At 41.8% G+C, this 19,739-nt stretch overlaps 2 protein-coding genes across 3 annotated transcripts; one reads left to right on the forward strand and one right to left on the reverse strand.

Moving 5' to 3' along the window:
* Positions 1–756: 756 nt before the first annotated feature.
* LOC104449589 (ethylene-responsive transcription factor ABR1) lies at positions 757–3,709 on the reverse strand. 2 transcript variants are annotated; one of them, XM_010063801.3, is made up of 3 exons: positions 3,110–3,709; positions 2,371–2,971; positions 757–1,895 (listed from the first exon to the last, which is right to left on the reverse strand). In XM_010063801.3, exons 2-3 carry the CDS (start codon positions 2,864–2,866, stop codon positions 1,027–1,029), a joined length of 1,365 nt encoding a protein of 454 aa, XP_010062103.2. In that variant the 5' UTR covers positions 2,867–2,971; positions 3,110–3,709; the 3' UTR covers positions 757–1,026. The 2 variants fall into 2 exon arrangements, with proteins under 2 accessions (XP_010062103.2, XP_039170837.1); XM_039314903.1 differs by having other exon boundaries at positions 2,371–3,709.
* A 9,882-nt stretch (positions 3,710–13,591) lies between these two features.
* LOC104449587 (protein LIKE COV 2) lies at positions 13,592–19,332 on the forward strand. Its single transcript, XM_010063800.3, has 7 exons — positions 13,592–14,089; positions 15,163–15,215; positions 15,310–15,419; positions 16,508–16,675; positions 17,093–17,190; positions 18,222–18,348; positions 18,857–19,332. Exons 1-7 carry the CDS (start codon positions 13,940–13,942, stop codon positions 18,955–18,957), a joined length of 807 nt encoding a protein of 268 aa, XP_010062102.2. The 5' UTR covers positions 13,592–13,939; the 3' UTR covers positions 18,958–19,332.
* The last annotated feature ends 407 nt before the right edge of the window (positions 19,333–19,739 follow it).

Genomic DNA, 19,739 nt, shown 5'->3' on the forward strand with positions numbered 1-19,739 from the left:
AGAGGAATCTCCTGGACAGACTTGATGTCACCTTTTCGTATCCAGTGCTATTAGGACCACCATCTTCTCCTTATGGCTGGGGTTTAACATTCAAAAGCTATAAATCAACCTCTCCTAACCAAGGGAACTAGGATTGGACATGAGATGAGACTAGGATCATTTCCTAGTTTATTTTAAAACCTTATAAAATTCCTACCAAGCCAAACTCTAATACAATTAATAATGTAATTTGATACCCACTCACATCACATCTTTCTTTTTAAGGACATCCACCCAAAAATTCCAGTACAAAGCTCTTCTAGATCCCAATCTAAGCATTGCCTGGTTGGTGAATACTCCATAACTTGTCATTTCGCCACATATATATAGTATAATATATATCGTCAAATCTCAATTATCTTATAATGTGTGTTTATTTCACGAAAAATAAATGAGTTTTTAATGTTTTGGTATTGGAAAAAACGAAACAGAGTAAATTGCTAGAGATATCTTTCTCCGCCGCCGGTGCACACCTGCTCCCGAAGATAAGATAACAGTGAACACCCCACTCCCGACGATAACATAGATTTGTTACAGAAAGGGAACGGCTTTCTCTTTTTTCTTTTAATAAAGAAAATCCGAGAACGAAACTTTTGGCTGTAAAGCATCGAGGAGACAACATCGAAAGTGATGACATGCTTCTTCTACATGCTTCGGTTTGATGCTCGTATGGATAACGGGGTTAAAAAGGGCCACATCGTAATCACAATCATCATCACCTCATATTTTCGACACTGTCCTCTTTTAATTAGTTTGTATTTTCCTATAAATCGTACCCTTTTTTTTTTCCTGTCTTTTACAATACAATCTGCTGTGCGAACAAGGGGCGAGATTACAAAGAAGAAAAGAAGGGAAAAAAGAAAAAGAAAGGGAGGAGATGAAACAAAGGGCCTAAAAACCAATCGCCTGACAATTATTTTATGACAAGAAAATTTTTACCTTTTGTTAATCAAAGAATCCAGTACATGAGTAGGGAGTGTAGGACCGTCATGAGCTAGTTGATGGGGGGTGTTGGCCCGAACCGGGCCATGGCGGCGGCCGCGGCGGTGGTGGGTGCACAGATGTCCCGGCACCGCTGCTCCCCTGATCTTGATTGCCCGGCGGCAACGGCGGCTGCCTCGGGTAGCTGGGTTGCTGATGCCGCCCGGAGTAAAGCAGAGGAAAAGGAGTAGAAGGTGATGGACCGGAGGGCGCGAAAAACGGCGACTGTGGCTGTGGCGGCGGTATCGAAGAAGAAGATGATAGTGAGGACGAGGATAAGGAGGATGATGGAGTGGAGAATGAGACCGAGAATGACGACGGGGATGGGAATTCGGACCGTTGAAGCTGGGAAGTATACATCATCTGCTCCAACAAGTTTGAAGGTTGCCCCTGAAGAAGTCTTGAATATTCCCAATAATCTCTGAACACATCGGTGCCCTGAACGGGTGGATAGGACCCCTGCGGCGGTGGCGGAGGCTGCCGTGGAGGGGGCAATGGGGCCGCCGCTGCTCTCGGAATGGCAGCCGCCAAGCCCGTGACGCCTTGCGGCATTGGCTGCACCAGCCGGGCGAGCTCGGGGAAGTTGAGCTTGGCCCGGTTGCCACGGAAGCGGAGGGCGGCCTCGTCATAGGCCCGGGCAGCGGCCTCAGCCGTGTCGAACGTCCCAAGCCACACCCGGGCGGCTTTGTGCGGGTCCCGTATCTCCGCTGCCCATTTGCCCCACGGCCTCTGCCTCACTCCCCGGTACTTTCTCCTCCTCTCCCCGCTCTCGCCCTGCGCGGCCGCCGGCTCGGCAGGTGCCAGTGGCACTGCCGCTGTAACAGTGGCGGCTGTGGTGGCGGGCGGCGGTGGCACAACGGGCTTGGCTTCTTCCGCTGCAAGAACAGCATAAAGAATCATTCCATCATTACGGACGTGGAATGTAAAACATGTATAGATGCACACATGGAAAACGGAAAATCAAGAATGGCATTGTGGTAAAGCTTAGAAGGTTAATTTCTCGTGGCAAAATATCTTTTGACGAGCAAAATATCTTTTGACGAGCAAAAAATAAAGAAAATAACTCATTAAATACAATTAGGAAGGGAAAAGAAATTGGTGTCTGACGTTTCTGGCTTGAGAGGGGCAATGTCTGACTGTTCTATTAAAAGCAAGAAATATCCCAATTTTCTGACGAGAAAATAGCACAAGAAAAGGAAAAAAAGGAAAAAAATAAAATCTTCTCATATGAAGTATGCGTATTTATAAAAATTCATTCGTTCGAAAATATAAAATAGAAGATCTAGGCAAAGACTAGATTTTTTTTTTTTTTTTTTTTTTTTGGGAGGGGGTTGTGGAGGAAATACTGACCACCGATAGGAGAAGACGGCTCGGCTTTCTCCGACGAGCCACCGCCGAAATCGCCGTAAACCCTATAACTCCTCGGGATAGACTCCAGCAGCTGGTGACCCGACGAGGACGAGCTCTCCTCCTCGCGTCTCCTCTTCTGCCCGACCCAGCTACCCGAACCCGAACCCGAACCCGAGTCCCCGAAGCTCGACGGACCGGGTGATGATGAAGCGAAAGGCGAATAGGTCGGGAAAGGTGACGAGGACGAAGCTGAAGACGACGGGACCGAAGCGGGAGCCAAAGCTTCCCCGAGCCCCCGCCCCCGCTGCCCCGCCGACACGACTTGCCTCAGCGCCGACACCATCGCCATCATCTCCGTGTCGTGCGGCTCCAGCGCGAGCCGCTGCGGCACAAAGGCGCCCGCTTGCCGACGCGTAGCGGCGGCGGCGGCGGCTTGGTCGAACAATAGCTGCTGCTGCTGCTGCAGCGGTTGCGCTGCTTGCTGGGTCGGCGGCATCAAGGGCGTCTCGCGAGCATAATCGGCCGATTCGCCACGGTCGTCATCGCCGCCGCTCGAAACATGTGTGCTCGTGTGGTCCCCGGACTTCCCCTGGCTCGCCACCTTCAGAAGTATGCACATGAAAATGAAAGAAAAGAAAAGAAAAGAAAAGAAAGAAAACCAATCGGACAGAGATGAAGAAGGAAAAAACAAGAAGGGAGTAAAAAGCGGGTGGAAAACGAGGGCCGCGTATGTGAATACCACCGGAAGTTGAGGGGGAAGGGTTTGTCTTCGGCTATATACGAGGGATGCTGTTCGGGATTCTTTGATGATGACAAGGCTTTTATCACCGATGAAGAACTCAAACTTTGACCGCCGCCATTGATATAGTAGGAGTACTACAACTACCACCTTCGGCCTAAACCCCTCTTTTCCTTTCCTTCTTCCTTTTCTATTTCTCTTTTGGGGTGGCAAAGAGGAAATCAAGAACGGCTTGCTACTTTTGTTTTTACTGGGGCTCTTAAGTAAGAAAGGGTGGAAAAGATAATATATTTTCGAGGGGGGGCTGTGAGTGCGTGCGCGCGAGAGCGGCGCGATATGAAACACATGCCGATATGCCGGTTTCTCCTCTACCGTTCACACCGGCGTTGAAGAAGAACCGACCGGCAATCCGAAGAGCAGCTGGCAGAGACGGAACAGAGAGAAACAGGGAGAGACAGGGGAGCAATGACGGTTTCTTTCTCTGCCCTGTTCGAGGAAAGAACAGGGGAGACGCAAGAAGCTCTGAGAGAGAGAGAGAGAGAGAGAGAGAGGGAGAGGGTTCGTGTCGGATTTGATGTCTGTTGACCGACATGAAAATGGAGGGATCGAGATCATTTTTGGTTAGTGCACACGGGTGAGTCATCATTAATTTTTGGGGCTGGAGAAATATCATTTTTTCCTCTTTTCTATTTTTGGTATCGGCCCATACGTAATCTCTAGCAATATTAATACCCCAGAGTGGGGGCTATCTTAGCTAGCAAGTTGGCTAAGCCCGACCCTAATTATTCACCTTTTCAATGCCCTTATGGATATCTAATCTGCTGGTGATTAGTGGGAACGCCAATATTGGAACTCCAAGTTAGATTTTCCTCAGGGTTTGGCCTTCTTTATCAGGTTTGACTGTTTAGAGATTGCAATGAGGACGGTTAATAAAAAGGCAGGAAAAGGGGGATACAATAATAAGTCCGAGGGTGTGAAACAAGAAACTCCGCTCGTTCTTGATTTTGACCTTTCCCTCCTTTGGAGATTTTGGATAAACTTTGACTCTGAATTGTCTAATGTGGGGAAGTTAGCAACTCGCTTACTCAAGAGCAACCGCCACAAGATCAACGTTCCAGCAAGACGCTTGACATTACTAAAGCCCCCGACGGCTAAAGGCTGGTCTTGTACACACAGCGTGCTTGGTCAAAATTTTTCTAGTTTTTCAACATTATTGACTAATTTCTTGGCCCATATTTGATGGACAGGATTGTAATCTAAAATATTTATATTCAATAATTGAGATATAAATGGAGTTAGATTTAACTCTGTAGGTCATAGATAGAATTAATATGGATGCTAAATTGGTTCGCAACTTACCTAAACTTATTCCGTTTCTACAACCCTCTTTTCAATGTTTTTCGAATTTCGCGTTTCTTCACTTTGTACTTTCACTTTATCTTGGATATTAATTTTCCTAAAATTGATTAAATATAAAAATACTTTAATAATATGGATTTAGTCGGTTCAAATATGTGTTGGGCATGGATTGGATCAACACGTGTCATTAGATTTATATTATTTAGTCATGGATTAAAACGAGTTAAATAATTCATTTTGAGTTGGATTATTTTCGACTTAACCCAAACTCTTCCAATCAATTTGTTTGACAGGACTAATTACGGGCAAATACAGTTATTTCTGGCGGCTAAAATCGAACTCTTCGTCCTTGTACTTTTCTGCAGTCGTATTTGGACACAGTTCTTGTCAAACGAGACCAACATCGTCGCGGACGCATGCCTGCGCACGTGCGGACGGTGCTTGCCAGTCAAATTACAATCTATTATAATCCACGCATACCTACTTCTGTTCTTTCCTTTCCTCCTCTTTTCATCTCGCCAACCTGGCATGCTCGGGACCGATGCACGAGTTCGGTCGAGCTGCTTCGAGGCCAAGCCTTGCTAGTCCGGGAAGCCATTTTGGACGTTTGCGGGAAGCTTTTGGGAGCGGGAGGTAAAGGGGGAAGGGGGACAAGTGGAACGCTTCCTTCGGTCGATTCGGTGCGAATTGTCCTTTCGTCTTGATCACGAAACAGCCCCCAAAGGAAGCCGACAAAAAACATATGAAAAAGTTCCGAAGAGAAAGTGGTCGAGTTTAGGTCAGCGTTGATTCTGGTCAACGGCCTTTCGGATCACGATGAAACCTTCCCCCCGCCCCCTCCTTTTCTTCCTTGGCTTTCTTACCTACGTGCTTGTTAATCCAAATGAAGATGAGGATCGAAAGAGGGAGCTGGAGCCCCAGTTTCTCAATCTAGATGAAGATGAGGATCGAAAGAGGGAATTCGAGCTCGGGATTGGGAATTTAATTATATACAACTCGATATTCAAAATCGATACAAATAGTAAAAGAAATAATGACGATAACAATGCTTAATCATATCAAAATCTCCTCGAGATCGTCATGCATGCACGTAATTATATTCGGATCATCAAATTTGGTGGGGTTCACTTTGAGTGCATGCACCCGACTGCCTTAATGATTATTCCCTAATTGGGGACAGTAATAATATAGCAAGAGGTGACCAATGGAGCTTGAGATTAGAAGAGTGTGATTTTGGTTTTCCTCTCTTGTTATGGATTAGGACAATTATATGGGTGTTCGGAATCCGGATATGTATGAAAGTACAATTATCGTCCCCACCACCACCTATAAATTACAATTAGGTAGGTTTACCGGTTTTTTTGCTCTAGCAGAATTGACCCGTGAATTCCTACTCATCATGATAAATGTGATTTTATTCTTGATTTTAATTAATTTCCCTAGGAATTCGTTAGACGCCCTCCTCCTGTTAGATCAAAATCTATATTGGATATGGCAGGATTGCGATTGATTGATAGAGAGATCAGTATAGCCAAAAATGGAAAATAAAATAAAATGGAGACGTTAATAGATTGGATTAGTAGATTAATAATTGCCATGAGGTCTTATGCTTTTAATTCTTATTTGCATTTACACCAGCAAAAGAGAGAGCATGTTCTTAAAAGTTGAAAATGCAATACACGGAAAGAAAATTTAAATGTGCTTATTGATAGGAATGAAATAAATTTATGCAAAATGAGTGGAAGTTAGGATTCGCGAGAGATTTATTGGGATGAGTTCTCAAATATTGACAGCACGTTTAAGGGAGTGTTTGTTTCACGTTAGATGAAGAGAAATATATATTTTTAAATGATTGATTATATTGCTTGAAGTAATTATTAAATAAAAATATTTTCATTATCTATGACAATTTATAATTAAATTTTTATTGATCGAAGATGGAAATATTTTTCGCTCATATATTTTTATAAGTAATTATTTTTAAGAAAATATTTTCCAAACATAAATGGGTTTTTAATGATCCAAAAGGACTCAAGTCTTAAAATTTTAATTTCTTTCATTTAACTCCTAAAACTCACATAGAAATACAGTTACGAAATTTCACAAGCCCCATCCATCTTCGGAAGATGAGATTTCATACTCGGCACTTGTTTATCAGGTGTTCCATCCCACGTGGCCGTTAAGACGGCGATGGAATTTTACTTCGAAGACGGGTAGCTCTGAAGTGGCATCAAGCGTGCGCTTCCGCTCTCTCTCTCTCTCTAGCCGAAAGGATCAAAATCGAGGATTCAAGTGTATGTCATTATGTTTTTAATCATATGATACATAGTATAATAGCACGGCAAGATTATATCATTTATCTAGGATTCGAATTGACAGATGACATAAGACAGAACTACTACGGGAGTGCTATCATACCATGCACGATATATCGCCCTAAATTATTGCACTTAGCACCCCGTGGAATCCAAAACAAGTTGCAATTACTCCTCCCCCCCCAGCCCAAAGTGGAAACGGGGCTGGCAAGCGATTTAACGTTTCCTGCCCACCTCTTTCCACATTCGGTGTTCTACCTTTTTGCTAATCTTCTTGCTTTTCGGTGCACAGGATTCTCCACAAAAGGGACAACAGTTGCCGCACGGGAAGATCAATTATTTCCACCGTACAGGCGCCCGATCACGATTCTCTTAAGCACGTTCAAAGAAAATTGGCACGGCATGTGACCATGAATTTGCTCGCAATTTTCTCAATTACGTCCTTTTCTCAAACTCCTCCTCCTTTTCTTTACTTTTTTTTTCCTTGCTTCTTTTCGCGGCCTTTCTTGAATGCCCTCTTCGCCCACCGACTAATCGGAAGAGACAAGGAAATATAAATTAATCAAATTAGTGAAAGTGGAGATCAAAGGTTTTTTTGTTTGTACTGATCAAGTCAAATTGAGTATTATTGGGAACACATCCGATTCTCACCCCCCCTATAATGGTTTTTTTTTTCTTTTTAATTATTCTCCTTGGTTTTAATATTGTAAAGGTGTAAATAGTATTTAGGGCTTCTCGAAGGTGTACGAGTTAGGTTGAAAAATGGGAGAGGGCGAAGGCCCACTTGGGGGAGTTCCCCCCAACAAAAAGGCTTTTGTCGAGAATTTGTAAGTGCGAAGAAAAATGCCTTTTGTAAACAATTGTAATAATTAAAGAAAAAGGCGATTTGCTTCTAATATATTATAAATGCCCAATTCGAAAAGGACAACATTCCTTGCTCAAAAAAAGAGAAAAAGAAAAGGACAACATTCCCTTTTTTGCGTTTCTCGGTTGTGTAATGCAAAGACCAGCTGGAACTTGATGTCGGGACAAGAAAAAGATCGGTTCAGTTCATGATATGTCCAGGGTAAGTTCTAAAATTAGGGTTAAGTAAAGGAGAGAGAGAGTATAATTTTGTGTGAATTTTGCCCAATTTTGACACAATACAAAAATAAAAGATGTAGGTTTCTTCTTATTTACATGTTCGGACTAAAATACCATCAACCGAATGTTATACAATAGAGTTTCAACACTTACATTTTGCACCATTGACCTTTGAAAAATCTGCATGCCTCTCCTTTATATGATTTCTATAATTATTTTACCATTGCATTTACACGTTCATAATTCACCGTTCACATCATTTTCGTTAATTTAAAGAATCTAATAATGTTACCCTTGTATAATTCCCCTTTTAGGAAGAGGGGAAGTACCGAAAGAAGTAATGCTTTAAATCTTCAAGAGAGTGATTAAGTGGTCAAGCACCGATTAGCAGCTTCCTTCTTCGACGTTTTCCGTTCAAAGTGACCTCCTTGTCCTAATTCATAACCATGCGAATATATAGTTATATACGTGATGTTATATAGGCCGATAATTATGATAATCCGAGTCACAAAACGACGCTACACATTCTTGTCATTACCGATATATGTCGATCACCCATCTAGCAATATCCACCGTTCTGCAAAATCAGGTTTGGTACACTTGCCGGGCGTTGCTCCATGTGAAAATAGGAAGAAAGATGCCGAAAGTAAAGTCCAATTTACACGTCGAGTGGGCCCTCCGAAGCTGTCGAAGCTAGTTCGCTCCAGTTGATCAAAAAGCAGCGCCAAACCAAGTAGCGAAGCTTTTTGGCCTCGTCACTTCGAGGAAAATCTATCTCCCCCCCCCCCCACTTGCGGTGAGGACCTAGAAAATTTCCCCACTTGCGGGCAGGTGCTGCTTTTTCAAAGAGCCAAAAAAGTTGGAGTTCTCACTGCTTTCCTAGATCGATGAGCATCTAAGTGCCGTCAAACTTACAGCAACTTGATTGGCGTAGGAAGATTGGAAAAGTAGGTGCGTGAACTCAGCTAAGTTCTCCGCATTTGCTATAGCAATAGCAAGCATTCCATGATTACAAAAGGAGTGGGTCAATTGCCATATAGGGACATTATCATTTGCCTCTTCCTAAAAGGATTTCGCTCTCACTAGGCGTAGCCCGTGCGGCGTCCTGATTTCTCGATAGTACGATGAAGCTCACGAGTTACATAAGTTTTTTCGATATCCATAAATAGGGTCCTTTGTCTGATTGGTCTAGATCTATTTCGGGGATGATTATGCTCTCCCCGGACTTCTTTATTATTGTTAGGATATGCTTCCCATCTATCGCATGCACTCGTCTCAATTTTTCTACCAACTTAAGTCTCATTGACATAGATTTGCGACAACACTCTTTCTTTCTTTCTTATTCCAATCCTCCATACACTTTTTATCGTGCTTTCGCTTTACAGTTATATCGTTGACACAAGAATAGATACACCCGTACTACTGAGCTTTTCATGATAAACGGTCATCACTAACTCCGTACAAAAAAGGGTTATCATTTGCCTCTTCCAAAAAGGGTTTTCACTCTCACTAAGCATAACCTGTGTGACATCATGATTTCTTAACAGTTCGATGAAACTCGCGGGTGATGTAGGTTCTTTCGATATCCATGAATAGGTTCTTTTCGTTTGATTGGCGTAGATCTATTTCGGGGATGATTATGTTCTCCTAAACTTCTTTATTATTGTTAGGGATATGCTTCTCATCTATCGCATGCGCTCTTTTCAATTCTTTTACTGACTTAAGTTATACTGACATAGATTTGCAACAAAACTCTTTCTTTCTTTCTCTATCTCTCTCTCTTTTTATTCCAGTCTTCCGTACGCTTTTTATCGTGCTTCTACTTTCTAGTTATCTCATTGACATGAGAATGGATACGTCCGTACCACTGAATTTTTCATATTAAGCGATCATCACTAACTCCGTACAACATGCCTGAAATTTAATTGATTACAGTATCCTGAAAGTCTTAAAAGCAACATCTCGAGCAAACTAAGAAGGAGCTTCGAAAGGGACATGTTGATGCGCAGCACACGTCTAATTTACCAAATGATGGTTATGGAAAATCGATGCCATCACACGCTCCATCTCCTTTCCTTAGGCATGCTCAATGATGAGCTCCACGCATCTTTCTCTTGTCGCCACCTGCTTAAATCATGAATATTTCAAATCTATCAGTTGATTATTCCTAGCACATTCAAAAGAAAAAGAAGAAGAAAGTAAATGTGTTAATGTCGCCTGGATTGAAATGGAGAAAAGCCACTTCGTCTCTAATTTTCGTCGTGATGCATGACTTCCCTCCCCTTCAACCGTCGATCCAAGAAAAAGACAAAAAAAGCTAGATTTCTCCGAAGCAAAACCTTATCTTTTTGATCGCTCGTGTTTCGTTGTCATCATCGAATATTGTCGTGCTGTTGACGTTACTTTCATATCGCATTTCAATCTGAGATGACGATCGACGGAAGTCGGTTCAATTGCCATTGGGTCCCTCGACTTATCACGTTTCCCCCTATCAAATTCGATTTTGTTTTTGTCGATTAAGCCCCCTAACCTTCTTAAGTTTTCCCTTAATTTGTTCGCTGTGATGCCTTGAGTTTCCAAGCGCCATCACTAACGTGGCCGCAGGAAAAGATTTCAGGGGTCTAAATCTAAGTGAACTGGACAATACAAATTGTCTTTGAGAGGATTTTGTCCCAATTAATTTCCGTTAGATACGAGGTATTATTCCCTGAGCTTATTATAAATATGAATACCGGAATGAATTTGGACCATAAAAAATGGTGGGTCCCGTCTAAATCATCCTTTTGTCCCGCTTGTCTAGATTCAATTTATCTAAGAAATGAGGTAACAAACTATGAGAAACAAAGGGAAAGAATTACTAATTCAACACCTTTTGCCTATTGAGATAGGTATATAGTTGCCTGGCAGACAGGTCCTTGGGGTTTGAGCAGTATTGAGATTGATTCAATGAACTCGATATATCAAAAATGATGCGGTAGAAGATAAATTAATATCTAAATAAGCGAGTAATATTTAACTCTCAATAACAGTTTGTCGCGTTATTTAAATGTCACTTTTGTAATCAAGTAATGATGGGATAGCATTTGTCTTGAAGATTTGTTGATAGAAACTTATGCACTAAGGAAATGACGGATAGTTAAGGCGGAATGTGTGTACACATGTCACATGTTTTAAATGTTTGGTAATGAAGGGTTGCATGGACAAGGTAGGAATATCGGACCAGGGACCGGCTGTAAAGAACGCTTCAGAAAGCTGCTCGACTGATCAATCAATTTTGGGGGTGAACATCAAATAATAGGCCGGAAGAAGTGCATGATGACTAGGGCTTTGTTGCATATGCAACTTGACCAAATTTCACCAACTTGTTCCTGAACTACTATTGCGTCTTCCTCTCTAGCACCATGGGCAAGTGGTCAAACAGCAAATTCTTGTACCCAGTTCTTATCCACAAAGGCGATGCAACTTGTGGGGACTTCGACAGCGATAAGGGAAGGAAACGCCAGGAAAGGTTCTTGCTTTCTATTTTTATGTCTTTCTTTGGTTGCTGAGTCTGAAAACACAAAGCCAGGACAAATGCCACCAACTGCAAGTTGAAACCTGATCACAAGCTCTCAGTTGACCACTTCACTTCGCCATCATTGACTCAACCCAGATGCTGCCGTCGCCGTGCGCAGCGGTGATTGATCGGAGTTATCGCTGACTCTGTTGCAACCTAATTAACTACCGTGAACCCTGAGTCCAGAGATCGCTCCTGAAGGCGAACAGAGAAAGAAGAGCAAAAAAGCCGCAAATAATCAAAAGCTATAGATGTGTACTCGATGGACTTCATTGAAAAATACGCACAGCTGCAATAGTATTTCATTGACAGATGGGAAATACATTGACTTTTACCAGGGGACGTGTCCCAGAATCCCGATGATCACGGATCGGATTCACGATCAGAACAGTGACGGTGAAGAGGATGAAGAAGCTAACTTTCAAATCAAGAAGCAAGTTCAGGTCAAAGCTACTTAATTACCTAATCTTCCAGCGACAACGGTGTTAGGATGTGAATGAAGAATAATAAGATGTCTCCCATCTCTTCCATACTATAGTGTTTGAGTAGAATATTAGATGGTAGGTGAGAATTAAGATTGACAGAGGCGAAAATTTTTAGCTTACATAAGCTTTCGAGAAAAGAAAGGAGCTGCATTTGTCACGAGAACCGTTCAAACAAAACAGCAGGGCCAGGAAAATCACAATGCTCCAATTCCGTACAGCCTCGGATACCTTATTCTACACGAGGAAGAGTACAACAACGGAAAATTTGAGCGCGGCGTTCTGGAAGACATGCGTTAGACAGACTATTCTCTAGTTAATAGAGTGCACGACCACACTGAGAAGAAATTCCAGTTGCGAACGTGAAACTTCTACTGAGCATGTGTTTTCCATGCAGGCGCACGCCTATTTCTCCACGGCCACACCACGAGGCGCACGCCTGGGGAAGAAAGTCTCTTATCTGCATGGACTTCTATGATCAAGACAATGAAGCTAAAGATCAGTGAAATGAACGTTCCTGATTTGATAGGAATGGCCTTTAGCTTCTGACTTTAAAAGGGTTTGTTGCAATGACAATGCAATGGTCATCAATTCTGGTCAAATCAAGCACGGTTATTTAGTTATAAAACTCCACAGATTAATGAAACCGAATCTTTTTCCAAACTAGGGAAAATTCAAATGAAATCAAGGCGAGGGATTATCCGTGTGACGACAGGTGACCGCATGAGAAGTTGAAATGTAAGACGAGGAAAATAAAGGGAGAAAAAGTACAGACAAGCTAACTTCAATTGAGCGAGAATCCGATAATCCTTGTTTCAAACCCCACTGGGTGTGATCTTCCTAGAGGCTGTTCATGCAGTCGTCGAGATCAATCGACTTCTCTCCTCTCGCATGTCCCATGTTAAGCACGAGGTGCATCTATTGCGGTTTCTCTTGTCCCTTCCTATTTCGACCCTCGAGTGATTTCAGTACCAAGCAATTGCTTGACGAAATGGGCATCCATCAAACCTACGAATCAAAGGACGAAAGGACTCCATTCGTCAAATCTTCTTCAGCATCATGCCCTTGTCGCCATCGTTAAGAAGTTGAAAGAGTGTCTTTAGTCCTTTGAGTAGTACGAAAGGACTCCAAACGCCTCTTACCATTTCCAAACTCATTTCTCCATACCAATTTGATTCAATAAAGAGAGGACGAGATGTGTCATTTGAATGTCTATAATGCCTTTTGCATAATTTTGACTTGTACCATTTTCTAATTGCTCTTTTCTTTATTGATTCTCAATGACCTCATCAATTACCGACTTTCTTTCATATACTATATTATCTATCAATTAATCTTCATCTGATAGCGATTCTTGACAAATGAGATAGATATTTCGTGCTTTCTTTGCATGGTTATCACCACGACCTTTCAATCCTTGTTAACATCGTGACTTTTGTAATTTCACCTAGCACTTGGTCACCATCTTTCATATTTCACACTACTTTAGAAAGTAGTGCAAAAGAAGAATTGTCATAGAAAACAAGACGATCTAGGATTGATTTCTTCTCGATTGCCTTCCACGGACGTCTTTCATGTCGTCACGATTAGAATTGCATGAGCGGGATTGCCGGCGTTCCTCAAATCAGCAGATACATCGGCAACATCGAAGATTATTTAACAAGACCTTTTAAGAATTGTCGAAGAAACTTAGGAGAAAGCACGCACCGATCGACGGTAAAGGGCAGTTACGTAAATTACCCCGATCGGATGCCTCGCCCGCTCCGAAGCCGGATCGTCGCCGGCCGGGACGCGGAACGCGATATCCTCACAGCCAAACAGAGCGTCGCTTACGCTTTTCTCTTTCCGGAGGGGAGCCAAAAAAAGAAAAAAAGAAATAAATAAAAAATGAAAAGACGGCAGAACAGAGAAGGCCCGGGGAATTCGAAGACGGAAAAGAATCGGAATTGACCTTCTACTCGTCGCAGATCTCTCTCTCTCTCGCGCGCGCGCGCTGTCTCTCCGCGTCCGTGCGGCGGTGGGAGGTAAAGCAGACATGGCGGACGACAAGCAATCGACGTCGATTCCGTTGACCGAGCACTCGAGCCACAGCAAGGGCGGCGGCGGCGGGAGCAGTTCCTCGCTGCAGGACCCCGAGGACGTCGATAAGTCTCCCCCGAGCTCCCCGAATTCCTCCACTCGCAAGGTGATTCGCCTCGATTCTCCTCCTGAGGAGGCGCCCCTCTTCTTCTTTCGGTCGCTGAATCGATTAGGTCCGCGTGGAGTCGGTATGTGTTGCTCGGGAGAAGTTCCCCTATCGGCTCTAACTATAGATTTGAGGTCGGCGGTGGTGATTTAGCAGTTTTGGTGCGCGTAGGTAAGTCGATGTTCCGGTAGAAGTCGGTTTGAGAACTCGTTTTGCAGTTTATTGCGATTGGGGTGTGGGTTGGAGCTTAAGATCGAACTCTGTCTAAAGCTTGAAGTGGTCAGTAGGTAGGTTCGGTTCGCATTTCGTGAACTGGCGGAGGAAAGATGTTACTTAGTGAGCGCGTTTTGTGTCTCGACTATGGGAGATTGGACTTTCTGTTGACTTGAAGAAAGTTTGATACGCTATGTGCACCATGAAGTAGATGAATGCTGTTGATAAGTTCTTCCTCGGGTAAGGGCTGAAGGAGGGTTGTTGCTGTTCCTTGGCAATGTGGGGATCCTGATTCCGATTAATGCAATTGGAGAGGTTTTCCTTTGTAAGGTAAAGGCTTTGAGAGGATAGATGGCCTCTTTCAAATGTGGAATGCCTGATGGTCAACTGGCATGCCAGATAGACTGCTGATAAACCTCAAACTACTGATACGATGAAAAAACATCTTTCCAGGAAGCAGTTTAATGAAGTTGTTAGATGGAACATGTTGAACAATAAGTTTTGTATAAACTTAGTTATTGAGAAATGTCCTTACCTGTGTAGCACAATGACCCTGTATGCCATTGGCCGCCTCCATAAAGATAACAGAAAGAAAAACAGCGTCATTTCTTCTTAATCAGTTTTGATGAAGTTATATTTTCTGTAAAACGTGGTCTTTTATTTCTGAAGACTAAATTGTGGGTTATGTGTCATTTTTGGCTTAATTCATGCTGAATAGTCCAATTTGACTGATACACATTTTGGCTTAATTCATGCTGAATAGTCCAATTTGACTGAGTACATTGTATTTGATTCAGTCCCTGCAGATAAAACTTGGATTACTTTTTCGATTTATGTTTGTCACATGTCTTGTGCTGCAGGCTTGCTATGCTGTCCTTCAGAGTTGGGTCTCAAAGAAGTTCATAACTGGATGGTAATATGGTGACAAGGATTTTGTGGTATTGGACAGTAATTTCTGCCGTGTAAATTCTTCCTTGAGATAACCTTTTGGTTTTTTGGAATTGCAGCGTTGTTCTCTTTCCAGTTGCTGTCACATTTTTTATCACTTGGTGGTTTATTCAGTTTTTTGATGGGTTTTTCAGTCCAATTTATGAAAGACTTGGCATTGACATATTTGGTGAGATTCCATACTTCTTGTATTAGCTCTTGCTGTTGAAAATTGAGTGACTTGATTAGTTCTTATACTCAGCATGTCATATTATATGTTGACATGATGTTCGTAATATGATGCGCATGAGCAATTAATGGTTGTAATGGTTGGAATGCTGGAGTGAGTAATTAGAATACTTAACATGTAATGATTCCTTTTCTTGTACGCCTTGCACAAATAACTAAATTTTGGAAGTATGGAGTATTTGAAAAGCCAGACTGGAAAATCTGGAAGTTAATTGATATGGTCCATAAATGAAACTTCTTAAGTTTGTAGAGGCTTTTCCCTTGAGTATCGTACTTCATGGATTCAGTGAAGATGCTCTATTCCAACTCTCCAAAGTTCTGCTCTGCCTATAGTTTCAATCCTGTATGAGTTACATGTCTGAATTGCGATTGGTATTTTCCAGACCTTATTATGTTTTAGAGTGCACAATCCAGAATAAGCTAGCACCATAAGATTTTCCTTGCTGCATTTAAGTTGCTGGGCATATGCTGAGGTATATATCACCAATTCTTGGTGGATTGGTGCACCCACATCGAGAACAGTAGGGGGTTATACCCAGTGTCATTGTCAAGTTATGGACTGGATGCACGGATTACAGACAACTCTTCAATGACATCATTTAGGAGGGTCTTTGTACTTCGTGCAATGTTCTGTGACTTTGGATATTGGTCAAGGGTATTTAAGTACTTTAAGTGGACACTTGGGTACTTCCGGAAGATATGCTCACTGGATGAAAATTTCATTGAAGATATTCTGGAAGGCAACACAACTTCTAAATTGTTGTCCCTTTTTATTATAGTTTTATACTTGTTCGTTACCCTGTATGATGCTATGAAGTTTCGAATTCATGCTGCTGTTGTTGTAATATCTAGATTGAGACATGTGAACATATGCATAGACTTTTAAATGCTTGAGATTTTACTTTAGCTCGTACCTTATGTATTTTCTTCTTCTATTTTTACCATTATATCTAGTGATTCTGTTTCCAACTCAATCACCATTTGAATTGATGTGTAATTAGCATTTAAGCTGGGCCTTATCTTTTGCAGGCCTTGGGTTTGTGACATCACTTATCTTTATATTCTTTGTCGGTATATTTGCCTCGTCATGGATGGGAGCCACTGTATTCTGGCTTGGAGAGTGGTTCATTAAGAGAATGCCTTTCATGAAGCACATATATTCAGCTTCTAAGCAAATTAGTGCTGCTATATCTCCAGGTAAAACCAGTTTCCTTAATTTATAAATGAGTATGGCTGTGAGAGTGAGAGTGTGTGAGAGAGAGAGAGAGAGAGAGATGCTTTTTAATTGTCAACTTCTATGTAGTTCTCTTTGGTTCCAAGTTTTAGTGCAGTGAACAGCATAATTAATTCAAGTAAACTGGTAAATTCAGAATATCACATTTTCTAATAGCTACAGCCTGTTCTATATATACACATTCAATTTTTTTCCCCTAGCGGTGCCGACTTCCAACTGCAAACTGATTATTACGCTACTTGGATCTCTTCTGCTTCTGTGAAGTGATTAAAACACTATAATGTATGGAGTTGTGGACTAAAATAATTAGCTGGGTATGGCCCTTTTTTTTGGGTATTTGTGCCATTAGGGTGTAATAACTCCACCTTTTTCTGTTACAGACCAAAATACAACAGCCTTCAAGGAGGTCGCAATTATTCGTCATCCTCGTCTTGGGGAATATGCATTTGGTTTTATAACGTCATCTGTTGTCCTCCAGGTAAAATGCAGCATAATTTTGTAAGATGTCTATTTCTGGGGTTGCGATTTGTATGTTCTTCAGAACAGCATGCATGTCTGCTTTTTATATTTATGTAGTCTCTACACTTTTTGCAATGATATTCTCTCTATGGCAACTTGATGGATCTGAGGTGGATCCTGGCTATGCGTATCAAACGGGGATATGTCTGTGTCTTTGCTTGTGTTTTTAGATAATTTAAAGGAATACTGATCAAGGCATAAAAGAAAAGAGAAAAGGGCTTACTGAGAATCTGTTTAGTGCTAGTCAAAGATAATTGCTGCTGAATAATCTGGGTGATTTTGCTGTAGAATGAGATGAGGAAAACAGGAACTTCTAATTAATGTTGCCATTTGAAAAGAACTTTTCTAGGAATGTCTTTTATATTAGTAAAGCATTGGCTGATAATTGGAGCGTCAAAGGGATGCATGAGTCAATACCGGATGGCACTCGCTCTTTACACGTATGTTGGCTGCTGGAGAACCAGATGTACGTTTAGTGAGTCACTAGCAAGATTTTATATAGTGGAGTAATATCTGTTAATGTATTGTACCCTGAAAGGGGAAAAAGAGGGATGTGGTCACTAAACCACCATCAGCATAAATAGACTGGGTTTCCTCTTCCAGGGAACTTAGGCATGGAGCAGTCACTTTCTCAGTTAATGACATTGATGTGATATTTGTTGTTCATGGTGAATCTTTGGAAATTCCACTAAACTTAACGCATGCAGGTAAGAGAGATCCAATTACTTTTTCATGATTTCTTCTGGTCTATTGTACTTCAGTTTATATTGCTAAAGAAAGAAAGAGGTCGACTGACCATCTTCAGCAGCCTTTCATTGGCAGATTTGGGACTTCATTTATTTAAATGCCGAACTGGTGATAAGAATTGTCTTCCAGCTATATGAGCTTGTTGTACTGTTCATAAAGGCTACATATCCGAACAATGTCTGGGTACCCGTAATAGCTAATTGTGTTCTGTCTTTAATGTGATTGTTGGATGTTCAATTGCAGAGAGATGATGGGGATGAGGAGTTATGCAGTGTTTACGTTCCTACCAATCATCTTTACATTGGCGATATATTTTTGGTGAATTCTAAAGAGATAATAAGACCTAACTTGTCTATTCGTGAAGGCATAGGTAAGTTGTCCCTCTTGCATTTTACTAACACTATGCACTTTGATGATGACCTTTCTGCTTCACATTTGTGCAACAAGATTGTCCCCTTTCATGCTTTTTCTTCCACTTTGTCTTCTGGTGCAAAAGTTAATGCAAGGAGAAATGTTAGTGTAAAGAAATAGTGACCCCTGAGTTTGGTCTAGGTCCCATTTGTTGTCTAGATTTTAGTGGTGCCCTTTGTCTTCTCTTTTTAAGTTGCCAGATTGCATCCTGAATTTGGTGTATATGAATTGGTTACTTGGATAACTTCTGTCAGTGATTAATAAGATAACAATTGTGTTTGCAAAGTCCATACGAGCTTGGTGATAAAATGTTATGCTTGAATGGTATGAAAATTGGAATTACAGCAGGGTTATGCAAGATTTAGCAGTTCAAGCTCTCTTCTAGAATGTGGTACTCAATTTAATATCATGTTAGGGGCTAGTGTTATATTACATGAACGGTTATTTCCTTCTCCAACTAATTGCAGAAATTATTGTCTCGGTTGGCATGACAATGCCACAAGTGATATCTCCAATAGAAACAGTTACCTATCAGAGCAACAGGATCCCACTCGACAGAATGATGTGAAGGCAGAAATGTTGCTGATCCCGCATTTTTCGATCGTCTGAAGACAGAAGTATACTTATTCTTCAGCTGTTAAGTCTTTCTATTTTCGAAATCTCTATGCTGTTAATGAGTTGAAAGTCTGGCTTCAGTCCAGTGATTAGAGAAGTACCTTAAGTGGTTATGATATGATACGCGTTCCTCTGGCATTGGGGTCGAGGAAAGTGGATCTCGTCCATGTGGTGTCTACAAACGGTCATGGTAGGCCACTGTCTACACTACACATACCTCGTTTTGTTGTACCATAGTCTTCATTGTAAGAAAGTGAGAACTCTCTCTCTCTCTCTCAAGTATCCAGTGGCATCTTTAGAGATTTATTTCAAGGCAATATTCACTGTCGTTTTCCCTACAGCCTCTTGCGATCAGAACTGAAAGAAAGTGGACGAACTTTCCTGAAACGAAAAAGATGGAAGATGCTAGCTAGTACATGTTTTATCTTATATGCACCTCAAATCCAACTAGAACTTGGAGGGTGGGGGTGAGGAAAGCTCTCGCCACTTACAGTTGAAATGTTTTTGACAAATGCATCCATGCGCGTCGTGTCCGCACGTTTATGCAAAGTTGACACGGTCTTACAAACACGTTAAGATATTTTTAGAACCTTGGAGTCGAGGTATGTTAACATACTTAACTAATTTCAGCGCTGTACACCGTCTCAACAAGACTGGCCTACTGACGTGGAGGGTATAATATTGTTGCCTAGCTTTCATGCGGTATGATTAATCTTATTCGCAGAAAAGGCATGC

Source organism: Eucalyptus grandis, chromosome 6 (assembly GCF_016545825.1).
Source record: "Eucalyptus grandis isolate ANBG69807.140 chromosome 6, ASM1654582v1, whole genome shotgun sequence".
NCBI classification, from domain to species: Eukaryota; Viridiplantae; Streptophyta; class Magnoliopsida; order Myrtales; family Myrtaceae; genus Eucalyptus; species Eucalyptus grandis.

What these genes read in the sequence shown, in the direction of transcription:
- LOC104449587 (XM_010063800.3), top strand. Translation starts at nt 13,940, where the DNA reads ATGGCGGACGACAAGCAATCGACGTCGATTCCGTTGACCGAGCACTCG. An exon ending in ACTTGGCATTGACATATTTG is followed by an intron (nt 15,420 to 16,507) that starts GTGAGATTCCAT and finishes TATCTTTTGCAG; the next exon opens with GCCTTGGGTTTGTGACATCA. An exon ending in GTCTATTCGTGAAGGCATAG is followed by an intron (nt 18,349 to 18,856) that starts GTAAGTTGTCCC and finishes AACTAATTGCAG; the next exon opens with AAATTATTGTCTCGGTTGGC.
- LOC104449589 (XM_039314903.1), bottom strand. Translation starts at nt 2,989, where the DNA reads ATGTGCATACTTCTGAAGGTGGCGAGCCAGGGGAAGTCCGGGGACCAC. An exon ending in GCCGTCTTCTCCTATCGGTG is followed by an intron (nt 1,896 to 2,370) that starts GTCAGTATTTCC and finishes CTGTTCTTGCAG; the next exon opens with CGGAAGAAGCCAAGCCCGTT.